A 21,627-nucleotide genomic window follows, 5' to 3' on the forward strand; every position below is an offset into this window, starting at 1 on the left:
GGGGAATGTTGGAAGCATCCAACATCAGTAGCCGTTTTCACTTTCTTCATGCACACATTTTTTCATTTGCTATGTATAGAGTCACGGGCTCTCTATGAGTTCTAAGTTGTATCTATTAATTTACTTTATGTGCCTTGGATGGTCGGCCATTCATTTTTGAAACCCTACGCATAGAAGGAGTTGTAGGTCATGTGAAAGGGGGAGAGATCATTGTGAGAAAACCTAAAATAGAGAAGGAGAAGAAGGAGGCTATGAAGGTGTAGGCATGGGACCGCATGTACTCTTCACATACCAGTTTAATGCATTCAAAGAACTGCCTGCCCAAATATGGTAGAGGGATGCATCCTATTTTAACAAATGAGAGCTTCACTTTTGATGTGTTATGAAATGGTGACGTGTAAACATTTCTCTTCCCATCCCGTTCTTCATTTTCATATAGGCTGCCATGGTTTGGACGGGCACCCGCTTGAAAATGGCTATGTGTAATCACCCTAAATCAGAAAAATCGATTGTTAGAGCTGTAAACTCGGGGTTAACTCAAAATTCAAATGGGCTTCCAACGGCCGCCATTTTCATGCATTTCAAACTTGGGGAGAGTCCTTGGACGACTGCTAGCCTACATGTGAGAAATCTCGAACGCTTTTCTGCTTCGCCATGGCAGAAAGCTTGTGTACCTACAGGAGGCGCCGGGCCAACTGCATAGCCCCTGCCTTTGACGACGATGACAAGGAGAACGACAAGGAGCTCCATGCCCCGCTGGTGACGCTGTAAGTTTCTCTCTTTCTTACTCTAAACTTTGCGTCGTCTTACTCTACGGTTGCGTATGCTTATTCCACGCTCGCCCCTGGCAGATAATTGCTGTCAGAAAATCTTAATGAGACGAAAAGGTGCAGAATGCATAGCAATAGGTCTCCATATTTTATAGGTGGACATGCTGTTGATCAGGGTGGGCTTATAGCTGGTGCATACAAATACCAAAGTGCTATTACCTAATTAGGCATCTGCTCACTGTAGCACATCATGCTTGACCATTGCAAGATCTTTTTGAGCTAAGGCCACATGTGCATCAATGACCTGTAAAAGTACGCTTGAATTATTTATATTCAGCACTATTCTCACTGAAATTTCTTACGAGAAGTTCTAGGCAATCATAATTCATCCTTTCAGGGAAAACCGCATTGCAACGAGTTCAAGGGCAAATAAGAATCAACCCAGCTGGATAGATCGATCCCTTTCTTCCAGGTGGTTGCTAATTTAAGAACCACATGAAGGCTCTAACATGAGATTTCAGAATGAACCTTTTTAATGAAATGTAGTATCTCTCTGACATGGCAGAAGGAACGTTAACAAAGTAAAACCTGACAGTTTCTCATCCAGACGAGCTAACGACAAAGCAAAGCAAGTCATGTCTCCAAATGTACAACTATTACTTTGAATTGATTAAGTTCAGGTTTCTTTGAAACACCCAATGGTATTGGTGAGTAACAAATTGACTCTTTTTGCTGAAGGTGTATCGGAAGAAAAGAGTTGAGGCACCTGAAAATTTTGTGCGCGAGCAGAGAAGTTATTTTGAGGAGGTTGATGCTTTTGAGCTGGAGGAGGAGTCCCCCCCTTCAAAAGATCGTTGGTTAGCCAACCTTCAGCAGGAGGACACAGGCATTCCTTATGTGCCGTTTCACAGGAAAGGACTTCTTCAGGCTGTACAGGAAGATACTCTTGAGGATCTGCCCAATGACGTTTCCATGTGCAATTTATCTTCACACAAGGATCCTCTCAGTCATATCCTGATGACACCTAGGTCGCTCGAAGGTACACAGAAATCAGTGCCAAAAGGACAACTTCAGATTTCAAAGCAGGGGTACAGGGAGAATACAGGGGTCTCTATCAAAGCCCATGAAACACCTTTGACTCAAAAACTGTTGGTGCATGTTTATGAGGATCCTCTTAGGCATACCTTGAAGACACCTCAGTCATTGGATACTGTGCAAACAGCTGAGTTTAAGAAGCAAGCTCAAATTTCAAAACAGAAGGTTGTGGAGAAAACAGCTTCGAAGACAAGGGCCTCTCATAAAGCCCATGAGAAGCCCCTAACAAGAAAACTCACTTTGGATGCCCTAACTGGAAATCAATCAGTTTCTGAAGTGCTTGCACAACGAAGTATTCTCGGTGTGGTTCAAGTGGAGCTAGACAAGAAGCCTGTCTACAAAGGCCTAGCTACACCCACAGAGCGGATCCCAACTATTATCATTAGTGATGATGAGAATGAACATCCTAGAGAGCTTTTCAAGCTGAAAACATTCTCAAGCTCAAAGCAACTCAGACAGCAGGCACAAGATTCTGAAGCAGCTAGAGCTAGACAATATATTGTACTTGATGATTCCCCTGCCTCTTTAAATAACGAATGTAAAACACTCCCCTTTGTTGCGCCTGTGAAATGTGAGTCCCAACGAATCTCATCTACTAACAAAGTAGATCCTGAGAATAAAAATGTAGCTGATATGTCAGTTAAAAGACTTGCTGTTGGAACGGAAGCAGGGCCAAAAACAGGTGTCCAGGCTGTTCAGTTGCTTTGCAAAACAGACGAGGCCCTTGTTGAAGAGGTCGAGAAACTTAAATTTCAAGCTAATAAGGGTAAAGTTTCATGAAAACTCTTACACTTAGCATTGAGCAAGTCTCAAACCAGTGAGATGAGCAGCTTGAAAGTCTGTAGGCTTTGTTTCTGGCAATGTAGAATCGCCGAATTTGGATGCACTTCTTGAAGCGTGTGGTCAGAAAACGCCTATGGAGTTAGAGGAGGCAATTGGACAGATCAGGTGTGTCTTGCAACTATGTACTCTTTGCTATACTCCTAATCTACTCTTATCATCAGACCAAGACCGTTCTTGGTGTTTTGTTTCACTCTCTCAAAACCATTATAAGAATTTTCTTTAGCAACTCAACTGACACGTCTCTGGTGTGCTGCAAGTAATGTGAAGAATATTGTCAAGCTTGGAGAAGGTACCTATGGGGAGGCTTTCAGAGCAAGCAATCTTGTGTTTAAAATAGTTCCTATGGGTGGAAATTTCCGTGTAAATGGTGAAGTTCAGAAGGTAGGTTGTTGTCGCATCCAAATACTGTCAAAGCAACTTTGTTGTCGTTGGCTGAAGGTGATTTTGCTTGTGTGATGTTTGTGACTGCAGACCTTTTCCGAAATGTACACGGAGATGCTTCTTACTCTTACTCTAAACAGACTTAGGAAAGAAAGCAGCATTGAATTGGAGTTTCAGCGCAATGTGTGCAACAATTTTATAGAGACTAAAATGTGAGTGCAATGACTGATGTCATCTCTGCACATATTTAGAAGCATCGGCCCTTAAGCTGAGAATGTTTCATGTTTTTGTACCATGTCACTACAGGGTGAAAGTGTGCCAGGGACTTTATGGTCATGCACTTATGGAAGCATGGGAGATTTGGAATCTTAGACATGAGTCTGAAAATGACCATCCGAAGGTTTTTCCAGAGAATCAGGTATTGTGGAATCATGATCTTTACACTTGTTGTATTTGATAATGCCTCATGTCCAGATACAAAGCAACTCACAATGTACCCATCAGGTGTATATGCTTTTTGTCTTAGCAGATGGAGGCAAAGACCTAGAAAGCTTTCCTGTTGCTTCCTTTGATGTAGCAAGAAGCATTCTGACTCAGGTCCTTGACTTTACAAAATTCCCTCTTTTCATCTAGTGGCATTTTTTTGACACGAAGTCTTTGAGATTAGGTGACTGCTGCTCTAGCCATTGCGGAGGAGGATTGCGAGTTTGAGCATCGAGACTTGCATTGGTAATTGGCACTTGTTTTGCAGAATTGCTTCATCATATTGTAGGATTTTTCTTGTTGCATTCTAAGGCTATGGAGTGTGTATGGCAGGGGTAACATACTCGTGGCCCAAACAGAGATATCTGAGCTTCACTGCAGGCTAGATGGAACAGACCTGCAGATAAGCACGTATGGAGTGTTTGTGCATATTATTGACTTCACCTTGTCTCGACTTTCCACTGGTAAGCTTGAATATGCTCAAGCAGAATAACCCTAGCCTCCAACAATTGTTTATGCTTGATGAACTTTCACTTTATCCTTCTAGGTGAAGAAGTACTCTTTTCGAACTTATCTGATGATCCTTTACTCTTCAAGGGTCCTAAAGGAGACGTACAGGTGCCTTATTACACTTCTTTCCAATTTCTTCTAGCATTAGCATAACTTGACCTATTTCATGCATTTCAGGCAGAGACATATCGAAAGATGCTCCATCTGACAAAGGGGTCATGGGATAAGAGGTACATTTATTACTTACGATGCAATAATTATTGCACCTTATGGAAACCTAAATTTTATTTGATTGGACTGTGCAAGATTTCCCAAGACAAACTGTTATTGGATACATTACCTAATCGACATATTACTCACAAATAAAAAATACGTAAGGTTTTCTTGTGTTATCTTGTTAGCAACTATAAACTAATTTGACGCGTCTGCGATTTATGGAGGTTGTTTGACTGTTCTGAAGTTTTACAAGATTAAAAGCTAGTTCTCAAATTTGTGAGAGACAATGCAACAAAAGAAAATGATGAGAAGGTCTTAAAGACAGTTTCTAGGTTGCTCATGTTTCCATGGAAACAACATGCACAACTTGCACTGAAGTAAAGTAACTGTGTGTCCTATGCTATTGAGGTAACATAAGTCAGGCAAGAAGTAAAGGAATCCAACTATCTGCATATTGATGTGCAAGATCACAATGCTGTTTGACAAAGAAGAGAAGATAGAGTGATATTCTCGAATTGATAGTTAATTTCTTTGGAAAGGGGCCATTAAGAACACGTTCTGTTGACAAACTCCTGCCTCCCGACATCCCAAAACAATCACGTACAGAAAATTACTTATTCCCAAAAGCCAAAAATTGCTTGCTTTCTTGTTTTAGGCCTCTAAATAATGCAGTTAGAGCATACATTGTATACACCCCTGTTGTTAGAACCCTCTCCCATGGAAAGCTATCCTATCCCTGACCATATTCACAAGGAAACTCCTTTTTTTGCTTGTCGGATCTCCATTTCCAAAGTCACCTGTTCCTCGTTTCCTTCCTGCTGTTTCGTAAGGAAGTTCCTAAGGTTGCATACAAAAATACAAAATATTCTTTCCAAGGGCAGTGTCTAATCCATTCCATTGCAAAGATTAAGCTCTTTGCATTTGAGATGGCCTTGCTGGTCTCATCCGTTTCCTGTTTCTCGTGACTATATCCTTGACAAAGTAGCTTTCCTTAATAATCAACAAGCTCTCATGTTTATACTTTAACTCATTTGTATGCACTTTTGGTGTGTAATAATTGCTCAAATCTTTCTAAAGTGTAGGCTTGTAGGCTGCGAAGAAGGCTCAACATTCAACATAACTACAGATAATGCAATGTTAACCAGAAGAAGGGACAATGAGCTGCTCCAAGTGGGCTCAAACTTTTTACAAGTTGTGCCTGACGGAAATGGAAGGAAGGGTTAGAGCCTAGTAATGTATTTTGTGACACTTAAGTGTACTTCATTCGTCCAACCTGCCCTATAGACTTGGCTTCTTGTTTCAAGAAAGTCTACATAGCTTTGCATGCATGAAATGAAGTCTTTCCACTGTCTATGGTGGCCAAATGCCTTCTCTGCTGTTGCATTGTGGAACAGATCTGTGATAGGTTTTAGCGTTAGGGTATCTGCGTCGAGGCCAACGAGGCAATAGCGCTCTGCCTCAAGCACACAGATTGTTTGATTCTTGGAAAAATGGTCCATACTCATCTCTTGACAGAACAAATGTTCTCAATGCTCACTATTAGCTCAATAATTTTCTCTCCAAAGTGTACATTCTCTCCTAGAAAATAATATTTCTCTCTCTAACCCATTTTTCTAGAAAAAGCAGATTTTCCTATCTAAACTTGATTTCTCTCTCTGGAGAATTTTGTCTCTAAAGTTTTGACAAAATTTCTCTTTTTAGGAGTTTGCCTTAATTTTCTTGTTCTAGAAATTTTGATTTTCTCTCTCTAAAATATATAGAGTATATTTCTGGTCTCCAATGGAAGGAAGATGTTTTCCTTTCTCACAATTTTTGGCCAAGGAGACACATACTCTTCAGTCATACAGCCAACGGTTTTTGAATATCATTCTACTTGTGGTTCATTTCAGATGGTCAAGGTTGATGAGTTGATAGAGAGATATTGTTGTGGGTTGCCTCTTGAGTTGGAGAGGTATTGCCTAATGCAAGAATTGTCATGTGCATATCTAACGCTATGTGCATGTGGACAAGCCGTAACTCCTACTTCTAGGGTTTAGGACAGCCTAGGAAGTGTTTTGGCACCTTTGTGAGCTTGTTTGTAGGACGTGCATGTCCAGGCACTTTAGATAAATGCATACCCTCTAATTACATGGGAACAAATGCCAATGTCTGCTAGGTGTAGGCACTAGGGAGTGTTCGCATTTAGGACTCTAGTCATTAGGACTGGCTTGGTAATTCAGTGCATATGAAGCAACTCTTATTAATAGGTGATCTTGCAATTAGAAGTTGTGGGGTCTTGTCCTAACTATTGCAAAGCTATAAGGCTCACCACTTCATCCAGTAGATCAGAAGAACCCGGTGCATGGGCAGCCAGCATAACTGGCCTTGGTAGTTTGCATATGAAGCAACTCTCATTAATAAGTTGATTTATCAATGAGTGACCTTGCAATTAGAAGTTGTGGGGTCTTGTCCTAGCTATTGCTCGACCTGGGTACAAACAAAGAAAACTACAAACTAGAAACTGAGATAGAAGCGCTACCGACTCCTATGGGTGGCTGGTAAGCTGAGCAATGGTATAATGCCACAAAGGTACAAAGTGTGGATAAGTGTCACCATGATACAATATAGCAGTAGCATGAGGCCTATCCTGATTGACACTCTGGGTGTCGTGCTAGAATCCTGTGGATCCTCTGCCGCAATCTTTGTCGGTGTTGCATGGCTCCCCTCAGTCGTGGTTGTCTTGATCTCCCCAACTCTAAAGCTCGGTCAATGAGAGTACCACTGGTGTGTGTATGGGTGGGAACCGAGCTCTGTGGTGGTGGTGGCCCCTCTGCCTCTGTGGTACTCGGACTGAAGAAATCTGAGATGCGTCTCTGGGACTCTTTGTCTATGCCCTCTCAATAGAGAGTCTCTATGTCTCTGTATCTTAAGTAGAAATAATCCGAGACATCTCTGATCCTGATATCTCATGACTCTATCTAACGAGTCAAAACCATCTGTGAATAAACAGTGAAAGCGTCCCCGAATCTCATAGTAGATTGTGCGGTGACATATGAAGTGAAACTCTGTCTCTGGCTTTGCATGGCATAACTGACATATCCTCCTGTCTGTTGGTATGCCTCTGAATCTACCTGTCTCAATCCCAAGCTGGTGTGTAGATGTGCGTATCTGGCTTATGGCACATCGTAACCCATGAGATAGATGTGTGTCCATGTAGCTGGGCCGTGTGACAAATCCGTCTATCGTGAGTTGGAGAAGATGCTCTCTATAGAAAGCCCTCTTCGTACCCAACTCCCATGATGGCTCTATCCATGTCCTCCTGGTATCAAGCTGGATAAGATCTTGCCGAATGAGTCTAGTAATCTCCATCCGTGGAAGAGCCAAAGATGGTGCATCAAAAGAATATTGGAAAGGGGGCAGCCTGTCCATGCTTAAACCATGCCTTTGAAACCATGAGCTCATCTGTGCATACCAACATGATGTATCTCCCATAGTTACCGGGGAACGCCCCCTAGCCCCCGTTTCGGCGTTCCGGGGGGCAGTTCCCTTCTCGAACGTTCCGAAACGTCCCAGAACGTCTGACGTTTCGGGTGGCCAGTGCAAACCGGAACGGCCGTTCCGAAACGTTCCGGAATTCCCCTGGAACGGCCAATGGCTACAAACAAATTTGGCAAAAATTGAAAAAATTGAAGTAAATGTTTGGGCTTCTTTTTGAAGTGTGCAAGGCCTCAAGGACTCATAAAATGCACCCCCTCCCACTTTCTCTCCACAAGCTAATCCTCAAGGCTCAAGCTCTCTCCCTCTCACACTCTCAAGATCTCTCCCTCTCAAGACTCTCTTTCTCAAGGCTCAAGGCTTTAGGCCTTCAAGCTCTCTTCCTCTCCCTCCCACTCTCTCAAATCTCTCCCTCTCACTCTCACTCTCTCATCATCTAGTCATAGCAAGGTTGAATGGTCTTCAAAACGAGTTTTTTGTGAGTATTAAAGTCAAAGCACTCTAATACTCCTTGTATTTAAACACAAGGAGCTAAAAAATGCACTATTTGGGTGTTTTTTATACCTCCCGTTCCGCGCCGTTCCTGTTCCGGACCCCTAGCCGTTCCCCCGTTCCGCGGGGATCCCGTCGCCGTTCCCGTTCCGCGTTCCGGGTAACTATGGTATCTCCCTGTAATGCCAGCTGTCTGGATGACTCAAGAGCAAGCCTAGCATATCTGTCCCTGGTGGTGTCCCATAAGTTGTGTACAAATGATACTGATCTGGTAAGTGCCTCAATCTCCATAGGTGGGTCAGCCAGCTCCGCTCGTATGATGTCATGTGGAACTGAGGTCTTGGCTCTAATCAGCCTAGAAATCATAGATACCAAGGGCCTCTCCATATTACTCCATCGAGCACTGTCAGCAGATGGTCCCCAAACCTGAACCCCGTAGTGCATAACTGAAGCGACCAAAGTGTCGAAGAGCCAGAGTTTTGTTCGAGGTTCTTGGAACTGAACCTGCGAACAAATCCTCTCTAAACCGCCTAGGGCTGCATAGGCACGAGTCAATCTAGTGTCTGCTGGCACTTTCAATGTGAACCTCAGTCCACAAAAGACCACCCCAAGATATGTGTATGCATCAGTGTACTCCATACTGTCTGACCATATGTGAATGTAGGTGCTGATCTCCTGACCCACTGTGGCGTGGTATTAAATACCATGACCTTGGTTTTACCAAGGTTGACAGACAATCCACTATCCCCTGCAAAACTATGCAATGCGTCCAAATGTCTCTGCATACCCTCTGGTGAGACTGATATCAACACGATATCGTCAGCATACAATAAAAGAGGGATCCATGTCCCTGCAAGCTGAGCACCTCTATCTCCTCCTCTGTCAATATAATCAGAGACCTCATCAACATACATACCAAATAAAGTAGAGGACAATGGGCATCCTTGTTTCACTCTGATAGTGGAGTGAACTATGTCAGATATCCCCTCTGGTGTGCGTACATGACCCATCACTGAACTGTACAATGCCATAATCCCCCATATCAGTTCTGTGGGTACCCCCAATTCCATAAGGCGGCGCATCAATCTGGCCCTCGGTACTGTGTCAGGAAGGAGAGAGAGAGAGAGAGAGAGAGAGAGAGAGAGAGAGAGAGAGAGAGAGAGAGAGAGAGAAATGAAATGAAATGATATATTAACGTCTTCAAAAGGCCAAAATGACCTATGAGACCATCAGATACAAAGTAGTGAATCTAACACAATGTCTCAAGTACAAGTACAAAAAGTACTGAATGTAAAAATGAAAACTGAAAATGAAGTGTGAAATGTGAAAATGTAGAGTAGGCCCTCAATGACACTCTGGGTGTCGTGCTAGAATGCCTCTGATCCTCTGCTGGAGTCTCCGTCGATGGAGTGTGCTCCTGTGTCTCGGTCGTGGTCGTCTCGATCTCTCGAGCTCAGTCGCCCTGTCACTGAGGGTGCCTCTGGTACGAATGTGGGTACAACCCTGTGCTGGTGGTTGGTCTCCTGGTTCCCTCGATCCAAAGAAGTCTGTGATCTGTCTCTGTGACTGTCGTATGCCATGTCTCCTCAACAGACTATCTCTGTATCAGTGTAGCTCAAGTAGATATAAGCCAAGGCATCTCTGATCCTGATACCTCATGACTCTATCTAGGGGTCCAAAACCCTCCATGAATAAGCAATGGAAGCGCCCTCGTATCTCATAATACATAGTGCAGTGGCATATGTAGTGTAGCTCTGTCTCTGGTTCTCTATCGCATAGTTGGCATATCCTAGACTCCGATGGTATCCCTCTGAATCTACCCGTTTCAATCTCCAGCTGGTGTGAGGATGTGCGAATCTGACCAATAGCACATCGCAGACCATGAGACAAGTGAGTGTCCATGTAGCTCGGGCGAATCACAAACCCATCTCCTGAGAGTTGGAGAAGATGCTCTTTGTAGAAAGCCATCTTCGTGCCCAACTCCTGCATCAGCTCTACCCATGTCCTCTTGGTGTCCAACTGTATAAGATCCTGACAAATGAGTCTAGTGATCTCCGTCCGTGTGACTGGCAAGGAGGGTGCATCCAGTGAATACTGAAAAGGAGGCAACCTATCCATGTTGAAACCATGCCTCTGAAACCATGAGGTCATCTGCGCATACCAACATGATGCGTCTCCCTGCATCGCTAACTGTCTAGAGGACTCAAGAGCCAATCTAGTATATCTGCCTCTATGTGTATCCCATAGATTGTGCATAAAGGACACTGATCTGGTAAGAGCCTCAATCTCTATAGGAGGGGCAGCTACCTCCGCTCGAATAATCGCATGTGGTACGGAGGCCTTGGCTCTAATCATCCGGGATATCATAACTACCAAGGGTCTCTCCATGCTCCTCCAATTGTCATGATTCACAGATGGTCCCCAAACCTGGACCCCATAAAGCATAGTTGAAGCAACCAAAGTATCAAAGATCCATAGCTTTGTTCGTGGTTCTTGAAACTGAACCTGCGAACACATCCTCTCTAGTCCTCCCAATGCCTCATAGGCTCTGGACAGTCTAGTTTCTGTTGCTCTCCTCAGAGTAAACCTCGGTCCTGTGAATACCACCCCCAGGTATGTATATTCATCTGTGTACTCCCTAGTTTCCCGACCATATACGAGTGTAGGTGCCGATCTCTTGACCCACTGTGGTGTGGTGTTAAACACCATAACCTTGGTTTTACCAAGGTTCACAGACAATCCACTATCCTTTGCAAAGCTATGCAATGCATCCAACTGTCTCTGCATGCCCTCTGGTGATTCTGATATCAGCACAATATCATCAGCATATAATAATAAAGGGATCCATGTCCCTACTAGCTGAGCGCCTCTGTCGCCCTCTCTGTCAATGTAGTCAAAGACCTCATCTACATACATACCAAAAAGTGTAGGGGACAAAGGACACCCCTGTTTCACTCCAATAGTGGAATGAACAATGTCAGAAATCCCCTCAAGTGTGCGTACCTGGCCAGTCACTAAGCCGTATAAAGCCATGATCCCCCATATGATCTCTGTGGGTACTCCCAGCTTCAATAGCCTACGCATCAATCTGGCCCTCGGCACTGTGTCAAATGCTTTGCGGAAGTCCACAAAGCAACAATACATCCGTCTTCCATGTGCCTGACCCTCCTCAATAATGGCTCTGAGTGTAAGAATATGGTCCAAAGTGGAGAAACCCCTCCTGAATCCAGCCTGCCCTGCTGCTCGTATGCCCTCACTTTCTGCCCATTTACTCAGTTGTTGTTCTAGAATGGATGCATTCAACCGTGCCAATGTGTGCCCTATCATAATAGTACGGTAGTTTCCTGGCACCGGGGGGTCCCCTACCTTGAAGAGAGGTACAATAGTAGATAATCTCCAAGACTCGGGTAGTCCCTCACACATGACACGGTTAAACAATCGCGCAAGGACCTCTGACAGTAAATCTCTAGCATGTATCAAGTACTCTGCCACCAAACCCTCATGATCATATGCTCTCCTAGTCCTCATCCTGTCAATGGCGCTCTTCACCATCTCAGTGGTAAAAAAAGTACTATTGGCTGGACATGGCTCTAGAGGGTCTGGTAATGGTGGTTCCCCAGGTACTGTATATAATGATGCTGCATACTGACCCCAAATCTCGAGAGAAGTTATCACTGGAGGAGGTGAGTGTTCATGGAAGAGACGCCAGGCCTCACCTGAATCTCGACTCAAAAAGAGCTGATACAAATCACGTTCCATCTGGGCTAAAAAGGCCCGCTTCTTCCGTCGCACCAAACGTCGAAGAGCAATCCGAGATTGTCTATATGTAATGACTCCGAGTATAAGCTTGCTCTGAATCTGAACTCTCATCTCTCTGCACTCCTCATCATACCAACTATTCTGAGGCACGTTCCCAAAACGTCTTCTCTGATTTGGTTGAGTGTGTGGGTATGCCTCTGCTGCTGCCCCATGCAAGATCTCCGTCAATAGAGTGGTGGTCTCCTCCACGGTATATACAGACTCGGCTGCCCACATCCGCTTGTAAATCTCCTCCACATAGACAGAGTCCGTCTCTGGTGTAAAAGTATACCGTGTGTGTGCAATCTTCTGTGGTGTTTGAAAGGCACTATACTGGAAAGAGACTGAAAAAGTCAGGAGAGCATGGTCCATTGCTACTCCAACAGGTCTAGGTCCCACATTGAGATTGTGAATACTAGAGATGAAACTCGGTGAAGTCATGACATAGTCCACTGTACTGGCCCCATGTCTGGGGTGGAAAGCATGTGAATCCCCAAGACGAAGGAAAAATCTCTAGACCATTAAGTATGGCCAAACCATGCGTAGTCGTCATCTCTATGAGATATCTCCCATACTCTGTGTGCTCTCTGTCTTGTGAGTGTCTGTCAAGCCCCATCTCCGATATGTCCATCTCTCTAAGCATCTCCTCCAAGGTATCATAAAATACTGTTTGGGAGTTGGCCGTCCTGGCATTAAAGTCTCCCAAGAGAATGATATCTCCATCTCTAGAAAACTCCCATATGTCATCATCAAGTATAGAGAAAGGGGATTGCCCTCTAGGTGAGGTATAGACTGATGTGCTAGGAGGAAAGTAGCACACAGCAATGTATAAGAATCTGCCCGTCTCAGCTCTCAATCTCACCCACATGTATCTTGCCTGGTCATCTCTCCGGACAATCTGTAATAGCGGCTGCAACTCCTCCCTGAATAAGACTGCTACCCCTCCTGAACCTTGACTCCCATGCTGGGATCTAGTGTCTGGCCGGCAAGCTGTCTCCCATGAATAACCGGTCATACTTGGCATCAAGTGTCCAGATTTCTGATGTGTCTCTGAGTAAAAGACAATGTCTCTATCTCTGAAGCTATCCTCAAAGGCACCCACATCCAGTCTATATGATCCATTACAATTCCATGCCGCCATCCGGAGTGTGGTCCCATATGTCTCGCATCGTCATGTTGTGCGTCTTTCCAAAACCACTACTTTCCCTCCTCTATAAAAGGCAATTTTTCCCTTCTCCCTTACTGCTTTGATCTCTGGCATCAACTCTTGCATATGTGCTATTTGTGCTAAAGTAAGGTCATCCCCCATAAATATCCCAGTTTTCTTAAGTGCTGGTCTCTTCTTCAGGAATTCCTTCCTTGTTTCCAAAGTCTGGAAACGCTGCTCTCTCTTTGACGTTTCCCTTCTCATCCACTCCCTTCTTTCCTACTCTCCAAGCACCTGTGTGCATAGGTTTCGGGATGCCCATTCACTGCAAGAGTTCCTTCACTTCTTCTTCTACATTTTCGGTGTCTTTGATACCAGTAATACGCACATGGAGGGCTCTATTCCCTCCTCTTCTGTTCCTCCTCAATAGTCATATTGATGATGGTAGAAGTCTGTGTTGCTTCTGGCATCCGGGCCTTCCCTTTCTTTGCACCTTCAATCCATTTTTCTGCTTCGTCAACCTTCTCCTGTGTTTTAAAAAGGCGCTCCGCCCATGAGGAAGCCTCTTTCGAGTTTTGTTCCTCCCCTTCGCGCAGAGTTTTCACCTGCTCCTTAATTTCTTCGAGCTCCTTTAGCATTGAGGGCTGATTTCCCCCCTCCATTTTGGGCATAGATTTGCAAGCTGCAAGTTCCCCTTTAAGCTCTTCAATCACTCCATCCTTTTCCTTCATGCACTTGTCCATAGTGGTTTTCCAAGATTCAAAGCTTGCGATTGCCTTATCCAACTTTTTTTGCATAATACATTCCATTACATTCACTTCTGCCCGCATTAGAGCCTGCATCTCCCCTTTCACAGATAAATACATCTCATCATGCTTACCAAGCATCGCTTTATCCAATTCTTTCCTCATATCTGCATACATAGAATTCTTATAACTCTTTGCGTTTGCGTACATCTCTTTCCTGATGTCATCCCTCATAAAGCTGAGCTCCGATTTAATCATCACTTGAACCCTCTCCATCATTAAATCATCTTGGACTTTGACGGTTTTACCTGCCCGTAGAGAGCTTCGCGAGAGTATACTATCTCTGTTCCTCCGCTTGAATGTCGCTTTCATTTTTTGTGGGGTGGTGAAACCACTTGCATCACCATCCTCGACTGGTTGGTCCATCCAAGACAGAAGAACAGAGCGAGCACGGAGTCAAGGCCCTCACCAGCTGCCACTGGTGTTGATGTGACAGAGCAATGTAAGTTGCTGCAGCCTCGCCTTGCAGAGGTCTCGCCCTCGCCCTTGTTGGCCTCGCCCTCGTCACCAAGCCCTCGCCTTCGCCATGGCTGCCCTCGTCGTTGCCCTAGCCCTGGCTGGCTCGCCCTCGCCCTCGCCCTCGCCCTCACCCTCGCCCTCGCCCTTGGCTGGCTGTTCTCGCCCTCGCCCTCGCCCTGGCTGTTCGCCTTTGCCTTGGCTGCTCGCCCTCGCTAGACGACCTGCTACATGCTCGACTTGCTCGCCCTCGCTAGACGAGTGCTCGCCCTCGCCAGACGACCTGCTCGCCCTCGTCCTCGTCTAGGCTGTTCGTCCTCGTCTAGGCTGCTCACCCTCGCCCTCGTGTAGGCTGCTCGCCCTCGTCTCAGATTGCTCGTCCTCGTCTAGGCTGTTCGCCCTCGCCCTCTTCTAGGCTACTTGCCCTCGCCCTTGTCTCAGGCTGTTCGCCCTCGTCTCAGGCTCGCCCTTGGTCTTTTTTTGTGAGAGAGAGAGAGAGAGAGAGAGAGAGAGAGAGAGAGAGAGAGAGAGAGAGAGAGAGAGAGAGAGAGAGAGATGAAAAATGAAATGTTATATTAACGTCTTCAAAAGGCCAAAATGACCTATGATACCAATCTATTACAAAATGGTGAATCTAATACCATGTCTGGGTACAAAAGAACTAGAACAAAGATACTACTACTAGAATCCATCCTCATCTGCACTCTGGATGTCGAGAGAGTATGGCTCGAATCCTTTGCTGTAGTCTTCGTTGATGATGTGTAGCCCCTCTCCTCAATTGTGGCCGTCTGGATCTCCGTAGCTCCAATGCTTGGTCGATGAGAGTGCCGGTAGTGGTCGAATGAGTGTGGGCCGAGCTCTGTAGTGATGGTTGATCCTCTGGTTGTCCCATATTTAGTGAAAAGAAATCTGTAATCTATCTCTGGGACCGTCTCTCTCTATCTCTCCCCAGTAAAGTGTCTCTATATCTGTGGAACTCAAGTAGATGTAGCCCAAGACATCTGTGATCCTCATAACTCATGACCCTAGAGAAAGGACCGAAACCCTCTCTAAATAAGCAGTGGAAACGGCTCCGTCTCTCATAGTACACTGTGCAATGACATATGTAATGTAGCTCTGTCTTTGGCTCTAACCGGCATAAGCGGCATATCCTGCTGTTTGCTGATATCCCTTTGAATCTACCAGTCTCAATCTCCAGTTGATGTGAGGATGTGCGTATCTGACCAATGGCACACCGCAAACCATGAGACATATGTGTGTCCATGTAGTTGGGTCGAATCACAAACCCATCTCCTGTGAGGCGGAGAAGATGCTCTCTATAGAAAGCCATCTTCGTGCCCTACTCATGTGGCGGCTCTATCCATGTCCTCTTGGTATCCAGTTGGATAAGGTCTTGACGAATGAGTCTAGTAATCTGCACCCGTGTAAGAGACATCGAGGGTGCCTGAAGAGAGTACTGGAAAGGGGGCATCCTATCCATGGTGAATCCATGCGTTTGAAACCATGATGTCATGTGTGCATACCAGCATGAAGTATCTCCCTGAAGAGCTAACTGTCTGGAAGACTCAAAAGCTAGTCTAGCATATCTGTCTCTAGTAGTATCCCACAAGCTGTGCACGAAGGAGATTGATCTGGTAAGCACCTCAATCTCCATAGGAGGGGCAACTAGCTCTGCTCGAATGATAGCGTGGGGTACGAAGGCCTTGACTCTGATCAGTCGAGAGATCATAGATACCAAGGGCCTCTCCATACGTCTCCAACCATCCTGGCCTACTGAAGGTCACTATATCTGCACCCCATACAACATAACTGAGGCTAGTAAAGTATCAAAGAGCCATAACTTTGTCCGAGGTTCCTGGAACTGAACCTGCGAACACATCCTCTCCAAGCTTCCCAAGGCCGCAAAAGCTCTAGTTAGTCTAGTCTTTGCTGCTCTCCTCAAAGAAAACCTCGGCCCAGTGAAGACAACCCCAAGGTAAGTGAACGCATCTGTATACTCTACAATCTCTTGACCATATGTGAAAGTCGGTGTTGATCTCGTGATCCACTGTGATGTGGTGTTAAACACATAGTCAGAGGGGACGTCCATTTTTGGGCTTCCCGTCCCCACTTGCCGTCCCGCCCTCTTTATTACACTAAAAATCCATTTGAGCCCCGTCCCCCATTCCTTGTGACTATGGTTAAACAATATAACCTTGCTTTTACCAAGGTTTACAGACAATCCACTATGTAATACATCCAACTGTCGCTGCATACCCTCTCGTGAGTCAGAGATCAACACAATATCATCAGCATATAACAACAATGGGATCCATGTCCCTGCCAGCTTGGCACCTCTATCACCCTCTCTGTCAATGTAATCAGACACCTCATCAACATACATACCAAATAGAGTAGGAGACAATGGGCAACCTTGTTTCACCCCAATGGTGGAGTGAACTAAATCAGATATCCCCTCCGGAGTGCGTACATGTCCCATCACTGATCTGTATAGAGCCATAATCCCCCAAATCAACACTATGGGCACCCCCATCTCTTGCAGTCTACGCATCAATCGAGCTCTCAGTACGATGTCAAATGCTTTGCGGAAATCCACAAAGCTACAATAAATCCGTCTCCCATGTGACCTGCCCTCCTCAATGATGGCTCTGAGTGTCAGAATATGATCAAGAGTGGAGAAACCCCTCCTGAAACCGGCCTGGCCCTTTGCTTGTACACCCTCACCCTCTGCCCAATTACTCAACTGCTGCTCAAGAATGGATGCATACAACTATGCCAATGTGTGCCCAACCATAATAGTGCGGTAATTCCCAGGCTTGTAGGATCACATGCTTTGAAGATAGGCACAATAGTAGACAACCTCCAAGTCTCAGGTAACCCCTCACAATAGCACCAGTGTGACATAAAAACGCGTTTCGGCCCTTTGAAACCCCGAAACACCGAAACGTTTCGGCGAAACGAGCGAAACGAGTCTGATTTTTTTTTTTTTGGCTCCCTTTTGACCAGTTGACCATAAACAACCCATTTGGGGATTTTTAAAGCCTGGTGGCTTCACAAAATGGATACCTTGTTTACTGGTGACTCAAGTCTCACATCTAGATTTTGGTGACAGGTAAATTTATATGTATATTCAATGTATAGTAATAGGTACATACATGTAAAACGAAACATGTGTTTTGCTTTCTTTGAGCCCCGAAACGAAACGTTTCAGAATCCTCGAAACCCCAAAAGGTTTCATGTCACATTGCATGGCACAATTAAACAACACTGCAAGAACCTCTACCAACATATCTCTAGCATGTGTAAAGTGCTCTGCTACTAGACCATCATGATCATATGCCCTGCTGGTCCTCATCTTGTCAAAGGCTCTCTTTACCATCTCAGTGGTAAAGAAGGTGCTGGTAGGTGGGCATGGCTCTGTAGGATCTGGAAGGGGGTCCTGTCCAAGAACCGTATATAATGATGAGGCATGCTGGCCCCACACATCAGGAGAAGTAATCACTAGGGGAGGGGAGTGCCCATAAAAGAATCGCCATGCCTCTCCTGAGTCTCTACTCAAGAACAATTGATACAAGTCTCGCTCCATTTGGGCCAAGTAAGCTCGTTTCTTCCGTCGCACAAGGCGCCGGGAAGCAATCCGAGATTGTCTGTAAGTGATGATTCCTAAAAGAAGATCCCTCTGAAGTTGGGCTCTCATCTCTCTGCACTCCTCATCATACCAACTATTCTGGGGCATGCTCCCAGAATATCGCCTCCGACCCGGCTGAGTGTGTGGGTATGCCTCTGATGTTGCACCATGCAGTCTCTGTTAGGTGCAGCGGAATGAATGTTGTATTTTCTCAAGATTAGTGATCTTTATTTGCTCAAGGTTCCTTTTAGTTCTTAGGGAAGGAGAGAGCCTTCCGTCTTATGGAGAGTGCTATGATCACAAACAAAGTGAGTGGATATTGTGCGTGCAAGTGAATGAGACTGAAAGGAGAGAAAAGAGATACGACACCCGAGAGGTTGTAAAGCCCTCCTCCGAAGGCCCCACTCTCGTCGGTGAGAGTGGTCTAACTTTGATTGCACAAGGGTGTACAATGATGATGCATGGACTGATGCAAATGGGGGCTATGTCGATGACGACGATGATGACTTTAGGGCTGAATTTGGTCGTCTTCTATCTCTTGTCCACAAGGGGGAATTGCTAAGGTTCTGGGTGATCTTGGGGGTGCTTCACATGGCTGAAAATCCCTGGTTTTGGCAAGGGACTTAGGGCTGATAGAAAACGCTAATCAAGCACTGCTTTGGCTGTGTTTTTACTGCTGTGATCGTAGGTTGAAAACGCTGATGAACTGCAAGTCAAGGCTGCGTTTTATGGCTGAATTCCCTGCTGTAAACACTGTCAAAGGCTGCGTTTTCAAGGGCTAAAAAGCTGATGTAAAACGCTGATCTCTGCTGATTGTTGCCGATCCAAAAACGCTGGGCTTTGGGCTGCCTGAAGGAGGGAAAAACGCCAGGGAAAAGAGCTTTTATGGCGATGGCTGAAGCTTGGGAAAACGCCAAGGGATAGGATAGGCTTGATGGCGATGGGAGGTGGCCTCACCAAGATGGCTTGGGGAGGGTCTTGCTGAGAGAGGGAGGGAACACTTGTTGCTTGGCAGCCTGGTGTGCTCCTTGCTCATCTGCCCTATTGTGCTAACTTGGGTTTGCTTATATATTAACTTACCCAATTTTCCCTACTGAGTTCCCAACAAAAGTCACTTAATAAATAAGTGAAAAATGTTAAAAATAGGAAAAAATAGGATAAAGTCACTTGAAAAATCCCCAAAATTGACTCTGATGGAATTTGATGGAAATGCTTATGCTTATGCAGTGTGCAACCAGAGGATATGCCTCTACACTGAGTGACTGGGCATGCACGGTCTACGAATAAACTCACAAAAGTGCCAGATCACTTCTAATCTAAATTGACTTGACTGACGGGAACCCTATTATGGTGTAGCTTGTCCACGGACACATAGGGTTGGGATGTGTCACGTGACATCCCCTCCTTTTCAAAGTGAGGTACTGGTACCGAACTGTATGGCGTCGAGGGAGATCGCCAACAACATCCGGAATCTTGGAAGGGACTCTTCGCCGGCCCACTCTGATGTGTGGGTCGTGCGGTACTTGAACTTCATAAAGGTCTGCAACGCTTGCTTCTTTGGGCCGCGCTGAAAGCGACACAAAGTCTCCTGTGGCTCCTTTGATGCTTCAACTTCGTCTAAAGACCTGCTTCTTTGGTCTTCAAGAATCTCCATGGCTGAAAATTCCTGAACCCCTCGCAATGTAGATGAACATAGAGACGGAGTGACAATTCATCAAACACATGCAAACAATGAGATTGAATCTTTCTCTTAAGATCTAGAGCAGTCAACTGTGGCAATTCACAACGGAAATGCCCATGCTTGTTGCTCACACTCTCATGTGCTCGTTCGGAAACTGTGTCATGCCAAGGAAGAGACATGGAATATGACTCTCTTACATACATACCTTTCAGCTTTTCATGAACAATCCGCATACATTCGTGCTCATCCATGAGAGAAACGTGCTCAACATACAATATGTCATGCGTAGGAAAAGGGATCACATAACGATGCTGACTAAAATATAGGAAACGATCACGAATGAAACATTCGAACAATGCGTATGTATCAATCATGCGAACACATAATACTTCCTGTGAGGGCTCTTTGGACCAAGGCTCGAGAGCCAAGATCGGTTCGTCTTGAATGATCGAATCGTCCTGTGAGGGTTCTTTGGACCTCGACTCGAAAGCCAAGATCGGATCTTCGTGATTGAATCTACAACGAGGTTAGCTTCGCTAGGAAAAGCATCCACTAACACATCATCCTTGTGAACAATCACATCATCTTCATGCAATTCATCATGCTTGTCTTTTTCATCCAAATCATCATGCAAATCATTATCATTCAAATCATCATGCTTCTCATAATCATGCAAATCCTGTGTGTCATGCTGTGGAGAATGAGCAATGTCCTCTCCATGAAAGACAGTAGGAGAATCACTATTGGCATTGAGAGTTAAAGTGTTAGCCTCAAAATCAATGAGAGCGTTAGTCTCACAAAACCATCGAATGCCCAAAATCATATCACATCCTGAGAGAGGAGAAACAACAAATCTTCTAGTGAAGGCAGTATGTTGAATTGCAAACAACACATCAAGGCACTCCTCCGTGATGAGAGCGTCCATACCGGGACGAAAGCCAGAGACCTCGATAAGAGATCTCGGACTAACTTCGAGGTGGGCTCTCTCAACAAGAGAGGAATTGATCACATCATGCATACTACTTGGGTCAAACAATATGACAAAACGGTGCCCCGATGTACCACCATAACATTTAATGAGAGATTCATCAATGGAGGGTCCTGAGAAACTTGGGGCACACTTGTGTTATCATTCATTGCATTGACAGAGGAAGTGGGTGCTATGGGTTCTTTAGATTCATTCGATTCAAGCTTAGGACATGTTCTTTTTATGTGACCCTTAATGTGACAATGAAAACAACGACCTTCCTTAGAATAAGTGCTTTGTTCTTCCGACGTGATATATCCTCCTACAATTCCTTGTGCTACCTTATCATCTGGAGTAAGCTTAGGTTTAGCAATTGTGTTAGCCTTACCCTTAGATTCATTGGAAGAATTTTTTGTAGAGAGTGTGTTGGAAGATTGGTTAGAAGAGTTATCATTGTATCCCATCTGTATCCCACCACATATGGCATAAGCTGTCCAGGGGCTTGATGAGTCTCTGAGCAGAAAACAATGTCCCTGTCTCAGAAACTGTCCTCAAAGGCACCAACGTCCAACGTCATAGATCCATTACAATTCCAAGTAGCCATCTTCAGTGTGGTCCCATAGGTCTCACACCGTGATGTAGAGCGCCGCTCTACAATCACCACCCGACCATCTCTGTAAAAGGCCATCTTTCCCTTCTCCCTTGCCGCCGTAATCTCTTGCATTACCTCTCTCATATGCACAAGCTATGAGAGAGTGAGATCATCACCGAGGAAAAAACCAGTCTTCTTGAGAGTAGGCCTCTTTCTCAAGAATTCCTTCTTCTCTTCCAAGAAGGGGAAGCGTAGTATGAGAGCTCTCCCTTTTGAAGATTCTCGCGG

At 45.2% G+C, this 21,627-nt stretch overlaps 1 protein-coding gene across 5 annotated transcripts in view; it reads left to right on the forward strand.

Moving 5' to 3' along the window:
* The first annotated feature begins 538 nt into the window (after window positions 1-538).
* The window catches only part of HASPIN (Protein kinase superfamily protein), a 69,148-nt gene continuing 48,059 nt past the window's right edge, over window positions 539-21,627 (forward strand). The window contains exons 1-15 of one of the 5 annotated variants that reach the window (XM_086529292.1): window positions 539-767; window positions 1,168-1,242; window positions 1,336-1,417; window positions 1,509-2,436; window positions 2,536-2,631; window positions 2,711-2,813; window positions 2,966-3,089; window positions 3,180-3,301; window positions 3,396-3,507; window positions 3,594-3,686; window positions 3,757-3,818; window positions 3,906-4,036; window positions 4,120-4,190; window positions 4,260-4,312; window positions 4,389-4,455. In XM_086529292.1, coding sequence (XP_086385418.1) covers window positions 655-767; window positions 1,168-1,242; window positions 1,336-1,417; window positions 1,509-2,436; window positions 2,536-2,631; window positions 2,711-2,813; window positions 2,966-3,089; window positions 3,180-3,301; window positions 3,396-3,507; window positions 3,594-3,686; window positions 3,757-3,818; window positions 3,906-4,036; window positions 4,120-4,190; window positions 4,260-4,312; window positions 4,389-4,455 — 2,232 coding nt within the window. In that variant the 5' untranslated portion in view covers window positions 539-654. Of the gene's footprint in view, window positions 768-1,167; window positions 1,243-1,335; window positions 1,418-1,508; window positions 2,632-2,710; window positions 2,814-2,965; window positions 3,090-3,179; window positions 3,302-3,395; window positions 3,508-3,593; window positions 3,687-3,756; window positions 3,819-3,905; window positions 4,037-4,119; window positions 4,191-4,259; window positions 4,313-4,388; window positions 4,456-21,627 lie in introns of all 5 variants that reach the window. The other 4 variants (XM_086529293.1, XM_086529290.1, XM_086529291.1 and 1 more) reach the window with 4 other exon arrangements.

The sequence above is a fragment of the Adiantum capillus-veneris genome, chromosome 14 (genome assembly GCF_014529385.1).
Source record: "Adiantum capillus-veneris isolate H3 chromosome 14, ASM1452938v2, whole genome shotgun sequence".
In the NCBI taxonomy this organism is placed as follows: domain Eukaryota; kingdom Viridiplantae; phylum Streptophyta; class Polypodiopsida; order Polypodiales; family Pteridaceae; genus Adiantum; species Adiantum capillus-veneris.